The 19,604-nt window shown below is 68.5% G+C and overlaps 7 protein-coding genes across 16 annotated transcripts; 3 read left to right on the plus strand and 4 right to left on the minus strand.

The window, feature by feature from the left end:
• Window positions 1-11: 11 nt before the first annotated feature.
• On the minus strand, window positions 12-1,314 carry JAGN1 (jagunal homolog 1). Of its 2 annotated transcripts, none has more exons than XM_056333947.1 (3): window positions 1,196-1,314; window positions 828-925; window positions 12-722 (listed from the first exon to the last, which is right to left on the minus strand). In XM_056333947.1, the coding sequence occupies exons 2-3, from the start codon at window positions 914-916 to the stop codon at window positions 260-262; spliced, it is 552 nt and encodes a 183-aa protein (XP_056189922.1). In that variant the 5' UTR covers window positions 917-925; window positions 1,196-1,314; the 3' UTR covers window positions 12-259. The 2 variants fall into 2 exon arrangements, with proteins under 2 accessions (XP_056189922.1, XP_056189924.1); XM_056333949.1 differs by lacking the exon at window positions 1,196-1,314 and adding an exon at window positions 1,133-1,151.
• On the plus strand, window positions 1,234-3,337 carry RPUSD3 (RNA pseudouridine synthase D3). 3 transcript variants are annotated; one of them, XM_056333944.1, is made up of 9 exons: window positions 1,234-1,420; window positions 1,868-1,954; window positions 2,041-2,085; window positions 2,149-2,245; window positions 2,322-2,429; window positions 2,507-2,591; window positions 2,659-2,785; window positions 2,868-3,007; window positions 3,089-3,337. In XM_056333944.1, exons 1-9 carry the CDS (start codon window positions 1,234-1,236, stop codon window positions 3,266-3,268), a joined length of 1,056 nt encoding a protein of 351 aa, XP_056189919.1. In that variant the 3' UTR covers window positions 3,269-3,337. The 3 variants fall into 3 exon arrangements, with proteins under 3 accessions (XP_056189919.1, XP_056189920.1, XP_056189921.1); XM_056333945.1 differs by having other exon boundaries at window positions 2,507-2,588; XM_056333946.1 differs by having other exon boundaries at window positions 1,341-1,420; window positions 1,887-1,954.
• A 336-nt stretch (window positions 3,338-3,673) lies between these two features.
• On the minus strand, window positions 3,674-7,755 carry TTLL3 (tubulin tyrosine ligase like 3). Of its 2 annotated transcripts, none has more exons than XM_056333923.1 (11): window positions 7,284-7,755; window positions 7,084-7,187; window positions 6,608-6,955; window positions 6,369-6,494; window positions 6,173-6,287; window positions 5,944-6,051; window positions 5,508-5,673; window positions 5,289-5,437; window positions 4,965-5,211; window positions 4,451-4,886; window positions 3,674-4,376 (listed from the first exon to the last, which is right to left on the minus strand). In XM_056333923.1, exons 1-11 carry the CDS (start codon window positions 7,522-7,524, stop codon window positions 3,681-3,683), a joined length of 2,736 nt encoding a protein of 911 aa, XP_056189898.1. In that variant the 5' UTR covers window positions 7,525-7,755; the 3' UTR covers window positions 3,674-3,680. The 2 variants fall into 2 exon arrangements, with proteins under 2 accessions (XP_056189898.1, XP_056189897.1); XM_056333922.1 differs by having other exon boundaries at window positions 5,508-5,676.
• A 270-nt stretch (window positions 7,756-8,025) lies between these two features.
• Window positions 8,026-10,066, minus strand: ARPC4 (actin related protein 2/3 complex subunit 4). The gene is made up of 6 exons (XM_056333950.1): window positions 9,909-10,066; window positions 9,666-9,784; window positions 9,176-9,287; window positions 9,000-9,095; window positions 8,685-8,855; window positions 8,026-8,250 (listed from the first exon to the last, which is right to left on the minus strand). The coding sequence occupies exons 1-6, from the start codon at window positions 9,909-9,911 to the stop codon at window positions 8,245-8,247; spliced, it is 507 nt and encodes a 168-aa protein (XP_056189925.1). The 5' UTR covers window positions 9,912-10,066; the 3' UTR covers window positions 8,026-8,244.
• A 206-nt stretch (window positions 10,067-10,272) lies between these two features.
• Window positions 10,273-13,264, plus strand: TADA3 (transcriptional adaptor 3). The gene is made up of 8 exons (XM_056333942.1): window positions 10,273-10,764; window positions 10,884-11,134; window positions 11,303-11,408; window positions 11,573-11,714; window positions 11,887-11,990; window positions 12,114-12,223; window positions 12,358-12,543; window positions 12,620-13,264. Exons 1-8 carry the CDS (start codon window positions 10,558-10,560, stop codon window positions 12,810-12,812), a joined length of 1,299 nt encoding a protein of 432 aa, XP_056189917.1. The 5' UTR covers window positions 10,273-10,557; the 3' UTR covers window positions 12,813-13,264.
• Window positions 13,265-13,469: 205 nt separating this feature from the next.
• Window positions 13,470-17,092, plus strand: CAMK1 (calcium/calmodulin dependent protein kinase I). 2 transcript variants are annotated; one of them, XM_056333940.1, is made up of 12 exons: window positions 13,470-13,718; window positions 14,172-14,286; window positions 14,990-15,176; window positions 15,411-15,485; window positions 15,557-15,695; window positions 15,794-15,920; window positions 16,012-16,087; window positions 16,171-16,283; window positions 16,381-16,459; window positions 16,558-16,645; window positions 16,752-16,878; window positions 16,956-17,092. In XM_056333940.1, the coding sequence occupies exons 1-12, from the start codon at window positions 13,485-13,487 to the stop codon at window positions 17,009-17,011; spliced, it is 1,416 nt and encodes a 471-aa protein (XP_056189915.1). In that variant the 5' UTR covers window positions 13,470-13,484; the 3' UTR covers window positions 17,012-17,092. The 2 variants fall into 2 exon arrangements, with proteins under 2 accessions (XP_056189915.1, XP_056189916.1); XM_056333941.1 differs by having other exon boundaries at window positions 13,624-13,718; window positions 15,045-15,176.
• A 119-nt stretch (window positions 17,093-17,211) lies between these two features.
• On the minus strand, window positions 17,212-19,547 carry OGG1 (8-oxoguanine DNA glycosylase). 5 transcript variants are annotated; one of them, XM_056333936.1, is made up of 8 exons: window positions 19,400-19,462; window positions 18,956-19,094; window positions 18,613-18,881; window positions 18,366-18,545; window positions 18,108-18,286; window positions 17,895-18,036; window positions 17,767-17,816; window positions 17,352-17,689 (listed from the first exon to the last, which is right to left on the minus strand). In XM_056333936.1, the coding sequence occupies exons 2-8, from the start codon at window positions 19,063-19,065 to the stop codon at window positions 17,585-17,587; spliced, it is 1,035 nt and encodes a 344-aa protein (XP_056189911.1). In that variant the 5' UTR covers window positions 19,066-19,094; window positions 19,400-19,462; the 3' UTR covers window positions 17,352-17,584. The 5 variants fall into 5 exon arrangements, with proteins under 5 accessions (XP_056189912.1, XP_056189910.1, XP_056189909.1 ...); XM_056333937.1 differs by having other exon boundaries at window positions 17,212-17,816; window positions 18,956-19,059; window positions 19,400-19,547; XM_056333935.1 differs by lacking the exon at window positions 17,895-18,036 and having other exon boundaries at window positions 17,212-17,689; window positions 19,400-19,465.
• Window positions 19,548-19,604: the final 57 nt, after the last annotated feature.

Genomic DNA, 19,604 nt, shown 5'->3' on the forward strand with positions numbered 1-19,604 from the left:
CACGCGTGGGGGCGCGGGGCATGCTTTATTTACACAGAGCAAGACACGGAGGAAGGGGCACCGCACCCCAGGGACCTTCCACGGCCCGGGAGCCACCTCAGCCCCGGGGTCTCCCCCCCCCCGGCATGCGAGCCCGGTGCCGTGGCGTGGCTCAGACACACACGTTGGTCCCCGGAGACCCTCACCAGAGCTGCGCCAGCGCTGCCCCACAGGGCCCGGCTGCAGAGCTCCAGCCCTCATGGAGCCCACCCATCCCCGCTCATTTCTTCTTCTTCTCCTGCGTGCTGGTAAACCAGGAGTCCAGCAGCTTCTTGCTGTAGTAGAGCTGCCAGCCATGCACCTGGGCAGCCACCACCACCACCAGGTACATGACAGAGACAGCTGAGAAGCCGAAGATGAAGCGGTAAGCTTTGCCATGACGGTAGAGCTGCTGCGCCATGGGGAACATCTCCATGGCCCCGTAGATGAGAGGAGCCACAGAGAAGAGGCCGGTGCTGATCATGGAGAGTACCAGGTAGCTGATGTTGTTTCGGGGGAAGGACAGGAGGCCCAGGAGGGAGGGCAGGATGCTGAGCAGGTAGGGGTACTCCCACTGGTAGGGCATGGCCACCTGGTCGTGGGGCAGCAGCTTGAGGTGCCCTACACACATCTGGGCCAGCAGCAGCAGCCAGATGCCCACATGCGTGTAGATCAGTTTCTTGATCTCTGTCTTGAGGGCCACGCTGCGGAAAGAGCACAGGGCTGTCAGGGCCTGTTGGGGGGGAACGCGGGCCATCCTTGGAGCCCTGGGGGAGGCCGCGGGGGCCCCGCAGTGGCGGGACACCTACCTCATCTGGTAGTGAGAGGCCACGCGCTCACGGTGCTGGAAGTCGCTGCCATCGGTGCCGGCAGCGCGGGGACCCCCGCGGGAGGCCATGGCAGTATCCTGGGGAGGCACAACGTGAGGCGAGAGCAGGCCTCCCCCGACGTTCCCTGCGGGAGGCCCGCCTGCAGCCGCAAGCTGAAGCCCCCCGGGGAGCCTCCCCGGGCCTCCCCTCCCGCAGTGACAGACCACCGTGACAGCCGCGGAACTCCCTTCCCGTGACTGCCCTGCGCCCGCCCGACCCCCCGGGGCAGGCTCCCGGGCACCCACGCAGGTGACACCCCCGGGGCCCCCTCCCCGCCGGCCCGGTCCGCCGCGGGCGCCGCACCCCACCTGCTAGCGGGACGCTCTGCCTACACTTCCGCCTATCTATGGTCGCGACCGCCGGCTCTGAAAGCCTGGGTGGCCGCTCTGCGCTCCCGGAGGCCCGGCTCTATGGCCGCGGCGGCCGGCTCCCCCCTTGGTGCCGCCTGCGCGCAGGCGCAGCGCCGCCATGGCGGGCGGGGGCACGGCTGGGCGCGTGCTGGCGCGCGCGGGACAGGGGGCGCGCGCCGCGGGGTCAGCGGGGCGTGGGAGCGCGCGCGTGGGGCGCGAGGAGGCGGGGGGGGGGTTGGGGTGGCGGCACGCGGGGGCGCGCGTTCGTGGGGCCGCGGGGGCGCGCACGCGTGTGCATACGGGGCGCACGTCCCGGGGTGCGCGTGGGCACGCAGACGCGTGGGTGCGGGCGGCTTGCGGGGTTGTGCACGTGTGGGGCCAGGGAGGTTATGGGATGCGTGGGGGAGGGGAACAGGCGTGGGGCGCGCGTGCGTGAGCTGGGGGGTCTGGGGGAGCATGAGGGTGCGGTGACAGCTGCAGGGGTGCACGGGGGGGGCCAGATCTGGGGACACGTGTAGGGCAGTGGGGACGCACAGGGTGGGGAACAGGGTAGGTAGCCTTGGGGGAGGGGGGATGTCCCACGCGGGTAGGTGGCTGGGGGAGGGTCCCACGCCACCCGTGCCCCCACAGCCCACTGCACTCGCCGCAGGTGGGGGCGGCCGCTGGGTGCCGAGGGGACGCTGGGGCTGCTGGAGGACGCCGTGGTGCACCGGGAAGGTACCGGGGGTGTGGGGGGGGACAGGACACGCTGGAGGGGGCAGCAGCAGGGGGGGCTGCACCCTGACCAGATGTCCCCTCACCAGGAACCCTGCTGGCGCTGAGCAAGCCCCCTGGCCTGCCCGTCCTGGGTGAGTGTGGGATATGAGGGGCCAGGCGGGGGGGGCCCAGCAGGCACTGACCCCCCTCTGCAGGGTGCCCTGGGGAGCTGAGCCTGGCGGCACTGCTGCCGGCGCTGCGACGGCGCCTGGGCCTCCACGCTGAGCTCCACGTGGTGAAGGCTCCCGCCAGGTAGGGCTGAGGGGTGCTGCGGGGGTCAGGGGGTGCCTGCCCCTCCCCCAGGCCTCAAAGCTCCCATATCCTGCAGGGAGTGTTCTGGCCTTGTCCTCCTGTCCAGCTGCCACCGCACCACTGAGCAGCTCCAGCAGTTCTTTACTGACGCCCGCCGGAGGGGCCAGTACCCTGCCACGTACCGGTGAGTCCCCGGGACCCCGCCGTGCCAGGGCAGTGGGACCCATCCCCTCCTCACCCCCCCTCCCCTCCTCCCCGCAGTGCTGTCACCGTGGGAGTCCCAGCAGAGGTGGAGGGCGAGATCCGCACCGGGCTGTGCTGGCAGCAGCAGGGTGACACCGCCGTGGTAAGGGGGTGCTGGGGGGTAGCCTGGGGGGGTGCCCCGCGGGGTGCTGAGGCCTGTGCTGCCGCAGGTGGTGCCAGTGCCGGCCCCAGGGCGCCGCAGCCTGGCCAGGAAGGAGGTGAAGAGCACCCTGACCCGCTACCGGGTGCTGGGCACCGCGGGGGGCTGTGCCCTCCTCCAGCTCCAGCCCAAGACAGGTGAGTGACCACCCAACACCCACCACCTGCAACCCCACCACCGGCATGATCCCACCGCACTGCCCCCTCCATGCCTCCCCAGCCTTCCCGGAGCAGCTCCAGGTGCACCTGACGCTGCTGCTGTGTCCAGCGCTGGGCGACCATGAGCACTCGTCCCGTGTGGGCAGGGTGCTGGGGGTGCCCTTCCTCCTGCCCCCCACAGCCGCTCCGCCCCACACACAGGTACGTGGCCAGGGTGGGTGCTGGGGGGGGCTCAGCACGACCCCCGGGGACCCCGCTGAGCTGCCTCCTGCCCTGCTGCAGGTGCTGGACGAGGAGCTGCTGCACCGGCTGGGGCTGTCCCTGCAGCAGCTCCGCCGCCTTCCACTCCACCTGCACCTGCAGCAGCTGGCACTGCCCCAGGGCCCGCTCTGTGCCCCTCCGCCACCCCCATTCCTGCGCACCCTGCGCCGCCTGGGGCTGCCTGGGCATCAGGAGCCCTAGCACCTGCAGGGGAACCCCATCCCCACCCTGCTTCTCTGTGCTACCCCATTAAAGCCCCACCTGCCACCACTGTGGCTCAGCGCCCGTTTCTTTCCTTGGCACACAAGGGACACATTGCCCCTGTCCCCACGGCATCGCTGGGGGCACCAGCCCCTCCAAGCAGAGCCAGCGACAGCAGTGCTGCCACCACCCCCCTGTGCCTGACCTGGTTCCCAGTGCTGGGGCACAGCCGTATCACCACTGCTGGGGCTTGGCTCTGTCTGGCAGGCACAACCGCAGGCAGGCGGGAGCGGAGGCACCGGTTCCTGCCTGCTCTCTGCCACCAGCAGCCCCAGTTCCTGCCCACAGCCCTGGCACGGTGCAGCCCCAGCTGTGCCCTGCCACGCAAGGAGGGGCAGACCCAGATTCAATGTCACAGACGTTTATTGCAGCCCCCACGGAGGGTGGGCTGTGTGCCCCGACCCAGCGATGGGGTCTGGCTGAGGTGGGGGCGAGCTGGTGCTGCTGCACTGCTCCAGCTGTGAGGCACAGGGCGCTGTGTGGTGCGCTCCTGGATGGCCTTCAGTGTCACAGCTCTTCTGTGTCCCCCCTGGGAGCTGCTGCACGCCCCCTCCCTGCAGCAGGGCTTGGGTGGCACGGGGTCCAGATGCCAGGTGCCAGCTTGGGTGGGTGTCATACCCCGGCGGGAGGGGAGGAGGGGAGCTGGCCTGTGGGTCCCCAGGAGCTGGCTGGGGGCTCCCCGGGGTGGTGGGATGGGGACCCTGGCCAGGGGATGGACACTTGAGCTGCAGCAGAGCTGCCTGGGGTGGCCCGAGCAGGCAGCTGAGCTGCAGCAGCTCCCGGCGCAGCAGCGTGGGGACTGCAGGGGTGCTGGGCGGGCAGAGCCAGTGGGGCAGCGGCGGTTCCATCGCCCCAGGGGAACCAGCTTCTCCCACGCTGCTGCTGGGTGGGGAACCTGGCTGGCTCTGCCCCAGGGGCTGGGGGGCACGATGGGCTGGTGGGCAGCAGGTGCAGCAGTGGGGGGCTTGCCTTGGGATTGGGGCTTCCTCAGAGAGTGACCTTCCACCGTCAGCTTCAGCCCCACGGCCAGAGGCCTGGGCATGACCGCCTGTGGGGGGACATGGGTGGGAGTGGGGGCTCTGTGCCTGCAAGAGGCCTGCCCCCCAGCCCTCCCCAGCCTACCTCCTTGTAGATCAGCTCAAAGGCCCCAGTGGGGCAGGTGGGGTTGTCCTTGCGGTCAAGCACCACGCGCAGCGTGTCCCGCTGGACATTGGCGCAGAGTCGGCTGGTCACGACTGAGGAGGGGGCCATGGTGGGGCTGACGTTGATCTCCAGCAGCCAAGGCTGGTAATCTTCCCCAAAGGCAAAGTCAGCCCCATAGAGCTCGAAGCTGCCCTTGCGGGACCGTACGAGGTCTCGGGTGCTGCGCAGGGTGCCCACCACTGCCGCCTTCATGCCGGGCACCATCACCTGGTGCCAGACATCTGCCTGCCCAACCTGTGCCAAGTATGCCTGGAACTGCCGGCTGGACCAGATCCGGTCAGGGGGCAGCTGGGGGTGCTGGCTCCGCACTGACTTGAACTGCTTCTGGATGGAGACATTGCAGAGGTGCCGGGCGCTGGGGTGGGGAGAGCGGGGCTGTGTCAGTGGGGTACCAGGGCACTGGGGTGTGGGTGCCAGGGCAGGGGGCACTCACGGGTCCAGGCGGCGCAGGGAGAAGGGCTGGGAACAGAAGCGCAGGTAGCTCTCTCGGTAGAACCAGACAGTCAGTGGGTTCCAGTTGGTCACCAGGAACCATTGCCGGATGTCGAATTTGGTGCCGAAGATGAGCAGCAGCCGCTCCACGTACTTCTGCACCACCCAGCTACCCACCCGTGCTGAGGGTGCTCTGCAGCCCCCCGCCAGCTCCAGCACCTCCTCCAGCCGTGCTGTGCAGACGATGCCTGGGGACATGGTGACGGTGGGGGCCCTGCACTTAGAAGGGAGCCTGTGCCCCACCCCCAGCTCCTCCTGGCCTTACCTCTGCCGCAGGATTTGGCACCAGGCTTGAGGATCCAGACGTTGCGGTCACCCTCCATGCCAAACTGGGGCAGTTGCTCTGCCAGGCAGCACAGCAGGGCCCGGCACTGCTCCCGCTGCGCCTCACTCAGCACCAGCCTGGCCCCCAAGCTGCGGGGGGGCATGGGGGGCTCAGCGCTGGTGCCACCACACTGTCCCCCCCATCCTGCTCAGCACTCACTGCACCACGTGGTAGTAGTCCCGCAGGAAGCGGTCCCAGTCGGCGTCCGTCATGCGGGGAGCTGAGGGGTCCCAGTCGATGTCCTGGTGCCCCAGGCTGGCCAGGTGCTGCCTGCAGACCTGCAGGGCCTCCTCCACCAGCTGGGGGGGCAGGAGGGACCCCGAACCTGCTGTGGATGGTACGGGGTGAGAGACATGGCTCCTGGCGACCTGCTGTGCCACCCTCAGGGCCAAAGCACAGAGCCTTACCATGGAGATGGGTGGTTGTGGGTGCATGGGGATGGGTGGGGGGTGAGGCAGAGCACCAGTAAGGTTGGCTGGCCTCAGGGTGCAGGGGGAGTCCCAAGCCACAGCCCCAAGCAGAAGGTCAGCCCCTAGACATGTCCTTGACCCTGAACTCCCCATTGTTCCCCTCAGGTGCAGCTCCACACACTCACCTGGCCCCTCGCCAGCTTTCAGGGGCTGCTCTGTCCCCTCCGGCACATCCCCAGCCCTCTCCAGGGCCACTCTGAGCAGGCTGCGAGCTGCTGTCAAGCGGAAATCCTCTGCAAGGTAGGGGGGCATCATCCCACCCCAGTCCTGCACAGGACACAGGGGGACCAGGAGCATGGGGTGGGGGGACAGGAGGGCAACAGCCCTGGGGGGCTGTGCCAGCCCCAAGCTCACCGATGAAGGCTTGCCGCTCATCTGCAGCCCCCAGCCGGTAGCACCGGGGGAAGAAGGTGTCAGGGTCAGCTTGGTCGAACCAGGGCAGGTTTCGCAGGTTTTGACACAGCCCCTCCTGTTTGGAGAAAGGTAGCAGCCCCCGCTGGACCCCACCAGCCCTATTGCATCCCCCTCCCCAGGGGCTCCAGGCTCTCACCTTGGTGGTGAAGGCGCCTACCCCAGCGTAGTGGTTCACCACCTGGTCCTGCCGCAGCAGCCGGCAGTCAGTGCTGCAGCGGCTGGTCCAGATGAAGTTCGGCACCTGGTCCCGCACCAGGCAGGACTGTGGGAGGGAGGGAGCTGGGGTGAGGCACAGAGCCTCCATCCCACCCTCACCCCCTGCGCCAGGGGGTCCCAGAGGAAGGGTGCTGGGGGCTGCAGCAGAGCTCAGCTAACCATGAGGTCATGGATGCCATCAGGGTCCTCATCCCACTGCTCTTCCTCCTCCTCTTCCTCCTCCTCATTGGGTGGCCATGAGAAGCTCAGGGGCCCTGGGGTCCCCAGCAAAGGCTGTGCCTCATGGCATGGTGACCCCAGCTGCAGGTCCAGCACTGCCTCCCCCTGCTCAGCACCATCACTGCCTTCATCCTCCTCCTGCAGCCGCCTCTCCTGGCTGCCATGCTGCTGCTCTGGGCAGCTGCCCACCCTGCCCGTGCTGGGGAGCTTCCTCTCTACCCAGCCCCGGGCCCGCAGCAGGCTGCGCATGACGGGGTACGGGCCCTGCACTGTGAAGATCTTCTTCTCCTGGGGAGAGACCAGAGAGCTCAGCCTGCCCACCCCTGGTCCCTCCAGCTCAGCTCTTACACCTGAGCCACAAATGCAATAAATGTAAGTGCATGGCATCTTGGGGGGTGTGAAATCAGGCCCCTCACCTTGATGGCCCTCTCCACGCGCAGCCTGGCCCTCTTGAACTGATCAGGGTTGAGCAAGGGGTGGTGGCAGCTACGGTGGCCAGTGGTGGTGGCTGTTGCCTGCCCTGTGAGGCCAGTCCGTGACGCCAGCCCTGGCTGAGCCCGCTGACCCCAGGTTCCCAGCCCCACAGGGTGGGCAGGGAGGGGGAGCACGTGCCTACCTGCCTGCCTCTGCCTAACCGAGCTGGTGGTCCCCGACATGGCCTTCGCTGGCCTGCCAAGCTTCATGCTGGTGTCCCGGCTGCACTGCACAGGCCCTGAGATGCCCTGCTGTGCCCTTGTGCCCAGCCTGGCAGGCCAGGGGACAGCCGGGATGTCTTCTGCTCCAGCAACAGCCCCCCTAGCTGAGCGCTGACCCCAGCCATGGGCGCGGCGTGCCCGGGGCTGCTCTCTCTGTGGCATGGTCCCACGGCAGCCTGAGGGTGAGGGGGAACCCAGGGTGACTCTGCCTCCCCCGGGCACCAAGTGAGTTCCCTGTTCCTCACCCTGCTGGGAGCTGAGGTGAGGGTCCAGTGCAGAATGCAGCCCCCCCAATACCAGCACTGCTATGGCAACCACTGCACTGGCTCCACTGCTCCAAAGGGGGGAACAAACACCAGACCCCCAGTGCCACGGGTGCAGCCCCGCCGTGCCCGCGCCCCACCCCCACCCCAGCTCCCCACTCGAACCCCAGAACCCCCCCGACAAACCCTTTTGTGCCCACACCTGGAGACCCCCCCCAAGCCCCCTTTCAAACCCTTCCGTACCCACAGACACCCGTCACGCCCCGCCCCAGCCCTGCCCGCACCGTCGGGGCTGCCCCCCCGCCCCCGCGCTGTTTGCCGTTGCCATGGCGCCCGGCCCCGCCCCCCTGGTGCCGCGGGTCCCGCCGTTACAGCGGGATGAAGAAGGCGGAGGCGACGGTTACAGCAAACGAGACCGTTTAAAAAACGAGACGAGACAAGGGCAGCGACCGGAGCCGCTCTGCCGCAAGCGGGGGCTGCTCCCAGTTCGGCCGCCCGGCCCGGCGGGGGACAGGCGGGGCCCGGCCCGGCTGTCCTCAGCGGGGGGAGCGGGAGCAGGCGCAGGCACAGTGCCTGGCGGGCACAAGCGTCGGGGAGCCACGGGGTCCTGCACCACGGCCTAAAACTGAAAGACAAGAGAAGAAGATGCGTGGCCATCAGTCCCTGCCCACGGGCACTTCTCCAGCCCTCACCACCCTCCCTGGTGACAGGGAGAGAGGCCACTGCTCACGGAGAGCCCCACTCAGCTTCTCCTGCTGCCTCGCCTGGGCACTGCACAGCCTGTCGCAGCAGCCACCGGAAGGGCAGTGCTCCCCATGGCTGCTGTCCACCCCCAAGTGCTGTCTGGGGGTCTCAAAAGCTGGCACTTCACGAGCAAAAGGGTATGAGCACCCCTGGGCATCCTCCCCAGCATGCCCAAGAGGTTCCTTGGGCAGAATGTCACCACCATCCCCAAAGATGGGATGGAGAGGGCTCTGGGGACAAGGGCCATGTTGGGTTTGAGCCCCACACCCCAGTCCCAAAATGAGGAACCCGCCTTCTTCTGTTTCAGAGCCTCACATTCTTAAGAAACTCCTCTGCCACGATGCGGGCCCTGGCATTGACAGAGAGCTTCATCTCGCTGATCTCCTTGTCGATCTCCTCCATGAAGTGGATGACAAAGTCCACCAGCTTATGCTTGTACATCTGCTCTGTGTGGAAGTTTGTGATCAAGAAGCTGATGTCGTAGCCCTGGGGAAGAGAGAAGCACCCTGGGGATGAGCACCAAGGCCACTGACCACGCAATCCTACATCCCAGTCCAGCAGTGGGGACCCCCCAACCTCGATGCCAGGAGCAGAGCCAGGATCTGCCCTGCTCCCTCCCTGCCACCTCACCTCCACGGGCTTCCTGCGCAGGATGAAGAAGTTCTCAGCCCTCATCATCATGAAGCGCATGAATTTGTGGCACAAGATCTTCTCGATCTCGTCAGCCTGGGGAGAAGAAAGGGAAGTGAGGCTTCACCTGTGCCAGGCATGAGCTGCCCACCCGCTGCCCGTGCCCTCCACCTCACCTGTTTCACTGCAATGCTGACACGCACAGAGTTAATAGAGCCCTCGATGAGGACCTTCTCTTTCTCGTTCCTGCTGATGATCACTGGCTGCAACAGCAACTCTTTGCTGCTCCTGCAAGCAGAGGAAGGGCAGGACTGACTCAGAAGGATTTACTTGTCAGGAACAGGGATGGGGAGCACACAAGTGGGGAGCCGCAGGGATCACAGAGATGCGGAGGTTTTGCTTCATGCTGCTACAACATGCTTTCTGCCTCCTTGAGGCGTCCATCCTTCGAGGCAGATCCCCGCTCCGTCACAAGCTAGATCCGAAATCCCTCGGCTCCCTGCGGGCATTAGCCCCGTGACTAAGGGGCAGCGGCCGGTGGGTGCAGAGGCCTGCCCCGCTGCGTCCGGGCTGCCCAGCAAACGGGCAGGGACCGGCCAACAGCCCCCAGGGTAGGCAGCCCTGCCGGAGCAGGGCTCCACCGGCGCCCCGCCTCCCCCCCCGTACCTGACTTCCACCTCGGGCTTGTTGTGCCGCTCCACCACCTGCGAGGAGAAGTTCTCCAGGCACAGCGCGGCCTGCAGCGTGGCGCGCACCGCGTTCAGGTACGGGCGCAGCGTGGCGGTCTGCGGGGACAGGGCGGCGTCAGCCCGCGGCCCGCCCCCGATCTGCAGCCCCCCGCCATCCCCGGCCCCCTCATCCCTCTCCGCCGCCCCCCGGCCCGGCCCGGCCCGGCCCCCCCCGCCCTACCATGGTGGCGGCGGCGGTCCGGTCCCGACAGGAGGAAGTGGCTGGTCACCTGTTCCGGGATGCGCGGGACCTCCCACTGCGGCGGGAGGGGGGCGACGGGAGGCTTCTGCCCCTCGCCGAGAGCCTGGGCGGTGGCGGCGAGGCTTCTCTGCGGCACGGAGCAGGGACGCGACGGCGCTGAAAAGCGGGCGCGGTGGCGGTGGCCGTGGCGGCGGCAGGATCCCGTATGGTTCCCCTCGCGCCCCGCCGTGATTGGTACGGTCCTGTCATCGCTTCCATATTAGGGAAGGGAGATGGAGAGCGGGCCGGGCCAATGAACCGCAGGTGCAGGGCGCGGCTGCGCCAATGAGAGAGCGAGGGGCGGGGCTCCCGCCGCCAGTAGGGGCCGGAAGGGGCGCGCGGCCTAGGCCCGGCCTGGCCCCGCGGTGCCGCCCGCCCGCGGCCCACGCTGCTCCCGGCGTCCCGCGGCCTCCGCGGCGCTCCGGGGCAGCGCCCTGCGCCTTGTTCCCCTCAGCACCCCATGATCTCCCGTCCGGCTCCCCGTAACCCCCCGCTCCGCTCCTTTTCCTCTCAGCTTCCCCTGTAGCCCCCCGTGCCCGCCTCGGTGTCCCGTAGCCCCCCCCCCCCCCGGTGCCCGGTCCCCGCCGCCATGAGCGAGCTGAAGGACTGCCCGCTGCAGTTCCACGACTTCAAGTCGGTGGACCACGTGAAGGTGTGCCCCCGGTACACGGCTGTGCTGGCCCGCTCGGAGGACGACGGCATCGGCATCGAGGAGCTGGACACGCTGCAGCTGGAGCTGGAGACGCTGCTCTCCTCTGCCAGCCGCCGCCTCCGCGTCCTGGAAGCTGAGACCCAGGTGCCGGGACTGTGGCCGTAGGGTGGCTCCCCGTCCTGCTCCTTTCCACCAAGGGGCTGCCTCGAGTCCATCTGCCCAGCGCTGGGTGTGGGACCTGATGGGGCATCACTCTTTTCCAGATCCTGACGGATTGGCAGGATAAGAAGGGTGACCGGCGGTTCCTGAAGCTGAGCAAGGATCATGATGTGGGCACCTCTGTCAAACATGGGAAGCCCAAGAAGCAGAAGCTGGAGGGCAAAGGTGGCCATGGGACTGGGCCTGGCCCTGGCCGGCCCAAGTCCAAGAACCTTCAGCCCAAGATCCAGGAATACGAGTTCCAGGATGATCCCATTGATGTGCCCCGCATTCCCAAAAACGATGCTCCAAACAGGTGTGTGGGGGTTTGGGGGGCGTTGGGATCCTCCATCTCCTTCCTCACAGCACCTAGCTTGAAGACTGCTGCCAGCCCAAGGAAAGAGGTGCCCTGGGGGAAGGGATGTGTGTGTCAGCTCCCATGGGCTCCCTGCAGCTCTCCCTCACAGTTCATGCGTCCTCACAGGTTTTGGGCATCAGTGGAGCCATACTGTGCCGATCTCACCAATGAGGAGGTCAGAGTCCTGGAGGAGCTGCTCAAGCCGCCGGAGGATGAGGCTGAGCATTACAAGGTGAAAAACTCCTGAGCCCATCCCCAACCCTCCCTCCTCGTTTCCTCCCTGCCCTTCCAGCACCTCACAGCGAGTGTTCCCACCTGGGGATGATGCCATAGTGCTGGCAAGTTGGGAGGCGAGGTGGGGAGCTCTGGGAGCTGTGCCGAGCCCTGCTCTTGCAGATCCCACCGCTGGGGAAGCATTACTCCCAGCGCTGGGCCCAGGAGGACCTGCTGGAGGAACAGAAGGATGGTGCTCGGGCGGCAGCTGCTGCTGACAAAAAGAAAGGCGTTCTGGGGCCACTGACCGAGCTGGACACCAAAGGTGCCCTTGTCCCCCACCCACTTTTGCCTGGAGGGGCTGTGAGAACCCATGCCTGGCAGAGCCGAGCCCTGGCCGCTGGCCCCATGCCCCGGGGTAGAGGCTGCCCTGCCCTGCTGCTCATCTCTGTGTGTTTAGGGTTGGTTTTTTTTCCCCCCCTCCCACTTCCTCCCAGATGTTGATGCCCTCCTGAAGAAGTCGGAGGCCCAGCATGAGCAGCCGGAGGATGGGTGTCCCTTTGGGCCCCTGACGCAACGTCTCCTGCAGGCCCTCGTGGAGGTGAGGAACTCGGTGGAGCTGTGTGGCAGCCTGGCTCCGTGGGGCTGTGCTGTGGTGTGGCCCTGTGGGGCAGCACTGCTGTGGCCTGGCACTGTGACCCTTCCCTGATGCTCTGCCCGCTAGGAGAACATCATCTCCCCTGTTGAGGACTCCCCCATCCCTGAGATTGCCGGCAAGGACTCAGGAGCCGACGGTGCCAGCACATCTCCCCGCAGCCAGAACAAGCCCTTCAGGTGAGCAGCTGAGGTGGGCCCAGGGCTTGGTGCTGCCTGCGGGTACACCAAACGTGCTGGTGCTTTCCCAGCCCTGATGCGTTGTGGGGAGCAAAGGGCATGTGGTGGGCAGCAGCCGCTCTCTGTACTGGCAGTGTTCCCCACACCAAGTCGCTGGAGGGGCGGATCAAGGAGGAACTGGTGGCCCAGGGCCTGCTGGAGTCGGAGGACCGGCCGGCTGAGGACTCGGAGGATGAGGTGCTGGCCGAGTTGCGCAAGAGGCAGGCAGAGCTGAAGGCCCTGAGCGCACACAACCGCGCCAAGAAGCATGAGTTGCTGCGGTGAGAGCAGGCTGGGACGGGTGCAGGTGGTGGGCTGCTGTGCAGGGACTTACACTCCCATGTGCCCGCTCCCCAGGTTGGCCAAGGAGGAGCTGCATCGGCAGGAGCTGCGGCAGCGTGTCCGCATGGCCGACAACGAGGTGATGGATGCCTTCCGCAAGATCATGGCTGCCCGGCAGAAGAAGCGCACACCCACCAAGAAGGAGAAGGACCAGGCCTGGAAGACCCTGAAGGAGCGGGAGAGCATCCTCAAGCTGCTGGATGGGTAGTGGGGGCTGAGGACCCCTGTCTGCCATGGACCTCAGCTACGGGGGTGGTGGCCATGGCCCAGTCACCCCCAGAGTGCCGGCATGCCTGCAGCCTCCCAGCATGGGATTGAGGGGGCGCAGCCCCCGCACACCCTGGTCCTGCTCTGTCTGCCCAGCTGGGTGATGGGTCCCGGCTGCTGTCCCCTCCCTGCATGGGACTGTCACTGACACAAGCTGGGGACCCTGTGCAGGTGCGGGGGTTCCCTGCGGGGAATGGCCCCTCCTGGCCCGCAGCTTCTGCTCCCGTGTACCCCCAGCACTCTCCCTGTTCTCCTGGGAAGGTGACATCAGCCAGGCAGGGGGTGGATGTGGTGGCTGCTGTGAGGCGGCTCCCACCGTCCCCTGTCCCTCCCCACGGCCCCTGAGGCGGGGTCCCGGCCCCCACGGCGTGGGCTGGGGTGGGTGGGGAGGGGAAGGGGCCGGGGGGGGCGGCCGGGCTCTCTGTGTACCAGTGGTTTCCGCTGCCACATGTGTGGGCAATAAAAGCAGCCCGGTGCAGGCGCTGGTGTGGTGGCCTCGGGGACGGCGGGGCGCGGGGACAGCTCTGCCGTGGGGCGGGGTGTGTGTGAGCTGGGGTCCTGCTGGGGCGGGGGGTGGCTGTCTGTCCTGCAGCCCGCGGGGCGCCTGCCCCACATGTGTCCCCAAAGGACCCACTCGCGCCTCGGCCACAGGTACGCGGCCCTCGGCCCTCCTGCGCGCCCCGCGGTCACGCGTGTCCCCCCGCGCCCCGCCGCGCCGTTCCATTGGCGGCGGGCGGGGCTGGCCACGCCCCTCCCCGTGACGTCAGGGCTGGCCGGCGGCGCCGCGCCGGGAGGAGTCGCCGCTGCTCCGCGCGGGGCCGGGGCCGGGGCCGCCGCAGCGCCGTCGGTAAGGGCCGGGCGGGGCGGGGGCGGCGCGCCCACGCGCGGGGCCGGTGCCCACGCGCGAGCCCGACCGGCGGCGGCGGGGTGCGCAGCCCCGCTCCTACGCGTGTCCCACCCGGCGCGGCTGTGGCGGCTGGCGCGCGTGCGGGGGTCGTGGGTGGCGACCCTCACACACGCCCACGCGTGCGCCTCTGCCCCTCCCCCGGCGCGCCCGGCCCGCGCCCGGGCAACGGGAGGGACCCAGCGTGTGTCCCCCGTGGGGCACCCCACGCCAAGACTGCGTGGGGCGGGGGGTGGGTGGCTGTGGGGCTGGAGCAAAGGCGGGGAGCTTGTCCCTATCACCGCACGACCATCGCCATCGACCACGTCCCCTTGTCCCCGTGGCCCCTCACCCCGCGGCCACAGTGCCCCCGTCCCCCCCCAGCACACTGACACCCTGTCGCCACTCGTGTCACAGGTGGGAGTGGGTGGCCCCCGCGGGGCACCATGCCGCTGGGGCAGGATGGGCCCAGCTGGAAGAAGAGGACCGAGGACATTCGGCGCATCTACGACTTCCGAGAGGTCCTGGGCACGTGAGTTGCAGGCGGGAACGCGCCGCTGGCACCCACTCGTGGCGCTGGATTCGCCAAAACCACCGTGTGCAACCGTGCCAGCTCCGGCACTGGCCCGAGGCGGGGGCCGCCGCTGGGCTGGCACCCCAGGGACCTGCCGTGGGGTGCAGGCGGGGGTCTGCGGTGCCACCTGCCCCGCCGACCGCCTGCCCCCGGCGCTGCCCCCCCAGCCCTCCGGTGCCGGCTGCCGCACCGAGGGGGCCGGGCAGGGGTCCCCTGGCTGGCACAGGGGTCCTGGCGGTGCCCGGAGCACCCTAAGGCTCTTAGGCTGGATTAGCGGTTAATTACAGCAAGGCTTAGGGCCTGGCAGGGCGCAGGCACGCTGCCCGCCACCTGCCCCGTCGGGGCGCGGCCGATGGCTCCCGCCGGGCACCCTGGCCTTCGGGTGGCCCCCGTGCCCCCAGCCGGAGTGGCCCTGCTCGCCCTGGGTGCCACAGGGCATGGGGCTGCCGAAACCCACCTGGGGGCTCATCCCTGGCATGGCTCAGCCCCCGCTGCCACGGCCTCGCCCTGCCTGGTAAGGGGACAGTGTGGCCGTGCCGGGGGGGTCGGGCACTCCATCCCTGCAGGGCCGTGTCCGGCTGTCCTGGCGGGCGGCTCCCACTCGTTTTTCGCCTATAAATAGCTGAACTTTCTGCCTGTCACCATGGCAATCGTGGCACAGCGATGGTGGCTCTGGCCGGCGGCACCCCTGCCCTGCTCACCCCTCGCCCCCCCAGGGGGGCCTTCTCCGAGGTGGTCCTGGCAGAGGAGAAGGCGACGCAGAAGCTGGTGGCCATCAAGTGCATCGCCAAGAAGGCGCTGGAGGGGAAGGAGACCAGCATCGAGAACGAGATTGCCGTCCTCCACAAGTAGGGGCTGTCCCAGCACCAGGGTTGGGGGGGTCCTGCTCTGCACCCCCTGCCCAGCACCCGGCACAGCTCCCCGCTGCCAGCACCCGGTGACGGGTGTTACTGGCAGTGCCCAAAATAGCCAGTGGCGCGTGACGCCCTGCGGGCCGAGCCTGGCGGCTCCCTGTCCAATGGGGGGCCAGGGTGGGGGCAGCTGGGAGACCCCCTCACGCCCCCCATGCTTCCCCCCCCCAGGATCAAGCACCCCAACATCGTGGCCTTGGATGACATCTATGAGAGCAGCACCCACCTCTACCTCATCATGCAGCTGTGAGTGACGTTGGGGGGGGTCCAGAGTGGTGCGGGGGGGTTGTGCTGACTGGCACTACCCGTCCCCGCAGGGTCTCGGGGGGGGAGCTCTTCGACCGCATCGTGGAGAAGGGCTTCTACACCGAGCGGGATGCCAGCACCCTGATCCGGCAGATCCTTGATGCTGTCAAGTACCTGCACGACATGGGCATCGTCCACCGTGACCTGAAGGTAAGTGGGTGGGGGACATGCACATGCACAGCCCCCTGTCGTGCTGGTGGGGAAGGGGACCTCGGTGTCACCCCTCCCTGACCACCCCCTCCGCGCAGCCCGAGAACCTGCTCTATTACAGCGTGGACGAGGACTCCAAGATCATGATCAGTGATTTTGGGCTGTCAAAGATTGAGGGCTGCGGCAGCGTCATGTCCACAGCCTGTGGCACCCCCGGCTACGTGGGTGAGCTCCTGCCACGGGCTGCCACCACCCTGGGTGTTGGGGTCCTTCCCCCAGGGTTGGGGTCCCCCCTCACCCCTGCCATCCCCCCCAGCCCCTGAGGTGCTGGCACAGAAGCCCTACAGCAAGGCAGTGGATTGCTGGTCCATCGGGGTCATCGCCTACATCCTGTATGTACCAACGCCCTCTCCCCCCTCCCCTCCTCTCCCCTGGCCACCTGGGGCCAGCATCCCCCTCCCTACCACCCCCCCAGGCTCTGCGGGTACCCCCCTTTCTACGATGAGAACGATGCGAAGCTCTTCGAGCAGATCCTGCAGGCTGAGTACGAGTTTGACTCGCCCTACTGGGATGATATCTCGGACTCCGGTGAGCTGGGACCACCAGGGTGGTGGGGGCTGGGATGCCGGCATGGTGTCATGGCAGCTGGCACAGGAGCTCACAGCTGTTCCGTGCCCCATCCCAGCCAAGGACTTCATCCAGCACTTGATGGAGAAGGACCCCGGCAAGCGCTTCACCTGCGAGCAAGCCCTGCAGCATCCCTGGTATGGGGGGCACCTGCTGCTGTCTGCCCCCCTCCCTGGCTCACCCCATGGCAGCCGTGGGGCAGGGGACCCCCCCGCTGACCCCCCTCCCACCCCAGGATTGCCGGGGACACGGCCCTGGACAAGAACATCCACCAGTCGGTGAGCGAGCAGATCAAGAAGAACTTTGCAAAAAGCAAGTGGAAGGTGAGCGTGGGGTGCTAGGGTGGCGCAGGGGGTGTTGAGGGGGTGCAGGACCCCCCCCCCCCCCCAGGCACCTCGTGCCAGGTGATGGATACCATGGGGTTGGCAGCAAGCTTTCAACGCCACGGCGGTGGTGAGACACATGAGGAAGCTGCAGCTGGGAACCAGCCAGGAGGGCCCCGGGCAGATGACTCCCACCAGCCCCGGCGAGCGGCTTATGGGGAGCACCAGCAATGGTGAGCTCTGGCCCCCCACCCCCCGACCCCCCAGCCCTAGGGCTGACCCCAGGCCCTCACCCCGCTCCTTCCCACAGGGTCGGACTGTAGGTGCCTGCCCCTGAGCAGAGCTCAGCGCCTCCCACCGGACTGAGCGTGGCCCCACACGGCCACATCCTGGGGGGTGGGGGGGCAGGGGGGGGGCCGCCCTCCCATGGGCACAGTGTGAGGTGAGGGGCCCTGCAGTGCTGGAGGTGGGGGGGTGGTGTGGGGGGCACCCTGCCCTGCTCGCATGGGTGTGTGGGGCTGCCCCCTGCCACAGGCTCGCAGCAGAGCCCTGCATGGGGGCAGCCCTCAGGAAGCACACCCCCCCCCATCCCCCCCGAGCTCAGGGCTGCGTTCTGGGCCCCCTCCCACACCCTCTCCCTCCCCCCCATGCCTGTCCTGGCACTGCCCCACACCCCCCCCAGCATGCTCAAGGAGAATTTTCCAAATGGATGTTTCTATTTTATTGCTTGTAATAAAGGCAAGAGGCCAACACCGCTTGGCTTGGCTCTGCCCTGGGTGGGCTGGACACAGCCCCGACCACCCCCAGCCCCACTGGCCAGGGCAGCAGCCCCTGCCAGGCACACAGTGGGCAGGGGACAGGCAGCTGCCTACACCCCTGTCCATCCCCAGCTGGGAGCAGGCACAGGGATCCCCCGGCTCTTTCCCTCCTGGGGTGTCCCTAGCGGGTCGTGTCCCCACATCTGTCCTGGCCTCGGCCCCCCGGGGCCCGATCCTGGCTGCCAGCCGGCTCCTGGCCCTTGCGGAGGTCAGCACAGAAGAGGACCTGGCATGGGGAGGCATGACAGGGCTGGGGTTGGGGGCGAGGGCTGAGCCCCGGGTGCCCAGGAGCAGGGTACTCACTGCCTGTGCCCAGCCGGCGCGGGGGCCCCACAGCCCTCGGAAGAAGTCACCTGCAGAGAGAGGGCAAGTGCCAGCTCCAGGAGTACCATCCCCATGGGTCCTGTAGGGGGGCCCAGCCCCATCCTCACCGATCTCTTGGTGGGCCCGGGGGCTCAGGCTCCTGCCACCCAGCGCCATGCCGTAGCGCTGCCGGGCAATGCGCCAGACGTGGGTGTCCACCGGCACGGCCTCTGCCTTGTCCAGCGCCATCAGGCAGACGCAGTCAGCAACCTGCGGCCGGGCAGCACCATCAGCCCCCACCACCAGCCCCACTCCCTGTCCTCCTCCGCCCTGGCACCCACCTTAGTGCCCACGCCGGGCAGGGTGCACAGCACCCTCCTGGCCTCAGCGTAGGGCACGGTACGCAGCTGGCGCAGCCCCTCAGCCCCGAGCCCTTCAGCCACGGCCCGCGCTGTCCCGCTGACAAACTTGGCCCGGTACCCAAAGCCCAGTGCCCGCAGCCGGGCCTCAGCGTCAGTGCCTGTGGAGGGGCAGCGGCGGGACACAAGTGGGCACAGGTGAGGCCACAGCATGGTGGCAGTGGTGGGGCGATGGCGGACCTGTGAGCGCTGAGAGGGAGGGGAAGGCGTGAAAGGGCCGGGCGTCGAGGCGGCAGAGGCGTCGGCCGAAGGTGCGGCAGAGGCGCTCGATCATGCCGGTGATGCGGGAGACATGGTTGTTGGAGGTGCAGATGAAGGAGAGGAGGCACTCCACGGGGTCCTGCCGCAGCACCCGCACCCCTGCCGGCGGGACATGGTGAGGGGACGCGGGGCGGGTGCCGTAGCCACCCCCGTGGGGCCACCTCACCTGGGAAGTCAGCAGCCACCTTGCGGAACAGGGGGTCGGCAGCCCCCCAGGCACGGTACAGGGCTGGAAGCCCCACGTCCAGCTGGAAGTAGTCACGCAGGATCTGGTCCGTCTCGGCATCGCCCGGCTTGGCTGCCCCGGCGGGACCCCCCTCCTCATCCCCCTCCTCGCCGTACAGCGTGTACCAGAGCCGGTCCTGCTCCTGCCGCAGCGTCCAGACGCGCCCCTCCAGCACGCCGGTCCAGGCCCCCGGGCTGCTCTGCCACCACCTGCGGCACACGGGCCGTCGGGGCCGGGCCAGGTCCCGCCGGGGCGGGCTGGGGCCGCCCCCCGCGCTGCTCACCGGAACGTTTGCCCCGACGCCAGCACCAGGTCCAGGCGCAGCTCGGCCGACGGGCAGGGCAGGCAGCGCCACAGCGCCGGGCAGGCGGCCGGCGAGTCCCGCAGCTGCATGGGGGCCGGGTGGCGCAGGGGCCGGCCGCCTCCGGTCAGGCCCCTATTAGACCTCTACCCCAGAGCCCCCCACAGACAGCCCCCCACCCCGCCAGCCCCACAGCCCCCGCCTCGGTCCCCCAGAGCCCCCTCAGCCAGCCCATACCCAGGTCAGCCCCCTACCCCGCCAGCCCCTACACAGCCGCACAGCCCCCGCCCCACGGAGCCCCTCCATACCCAGGTCAGCCCCCCAGGCCTCGCCCTGCAGCCCCCGCCCCACGGAGCCCCCCCAGCTACCCCCGAGCCAGGCCGGGCCCCCCAGCCCCCTACCCCGCCCGCCCCCGCCGCTCCCCACCATAGAGTGCCCCTCCACGCAGGCAGAGCGCCCGCCCCCGCCCCGCCGGCGACGCTCTGTCCCCACTTCCGGCCGCGGCCCGGAAACGCGGCCCGGCGGCGCCCGCCCCACTCCCGCCCCCCGCCCGCAGCGGCCGCGGCTCCGCAACGGAGGTTTATTTTCTAAGAATCAATAGATTTTTCTTCCTTCAAAATAAATACAAACA

This window comes from Falco biarmicus, chromosome 4, assembly GCF_023638135.1.
Source record: "Falco biarmicus isolate bFalBia1 chromosome 4, bFalBia1.pri, whole genome shotgun sequence".
NCBI lineage: Eukaryota > Metazoa > Chordata > Aves > Falconiformes > Falconidae > Falco > Falco biarmicus.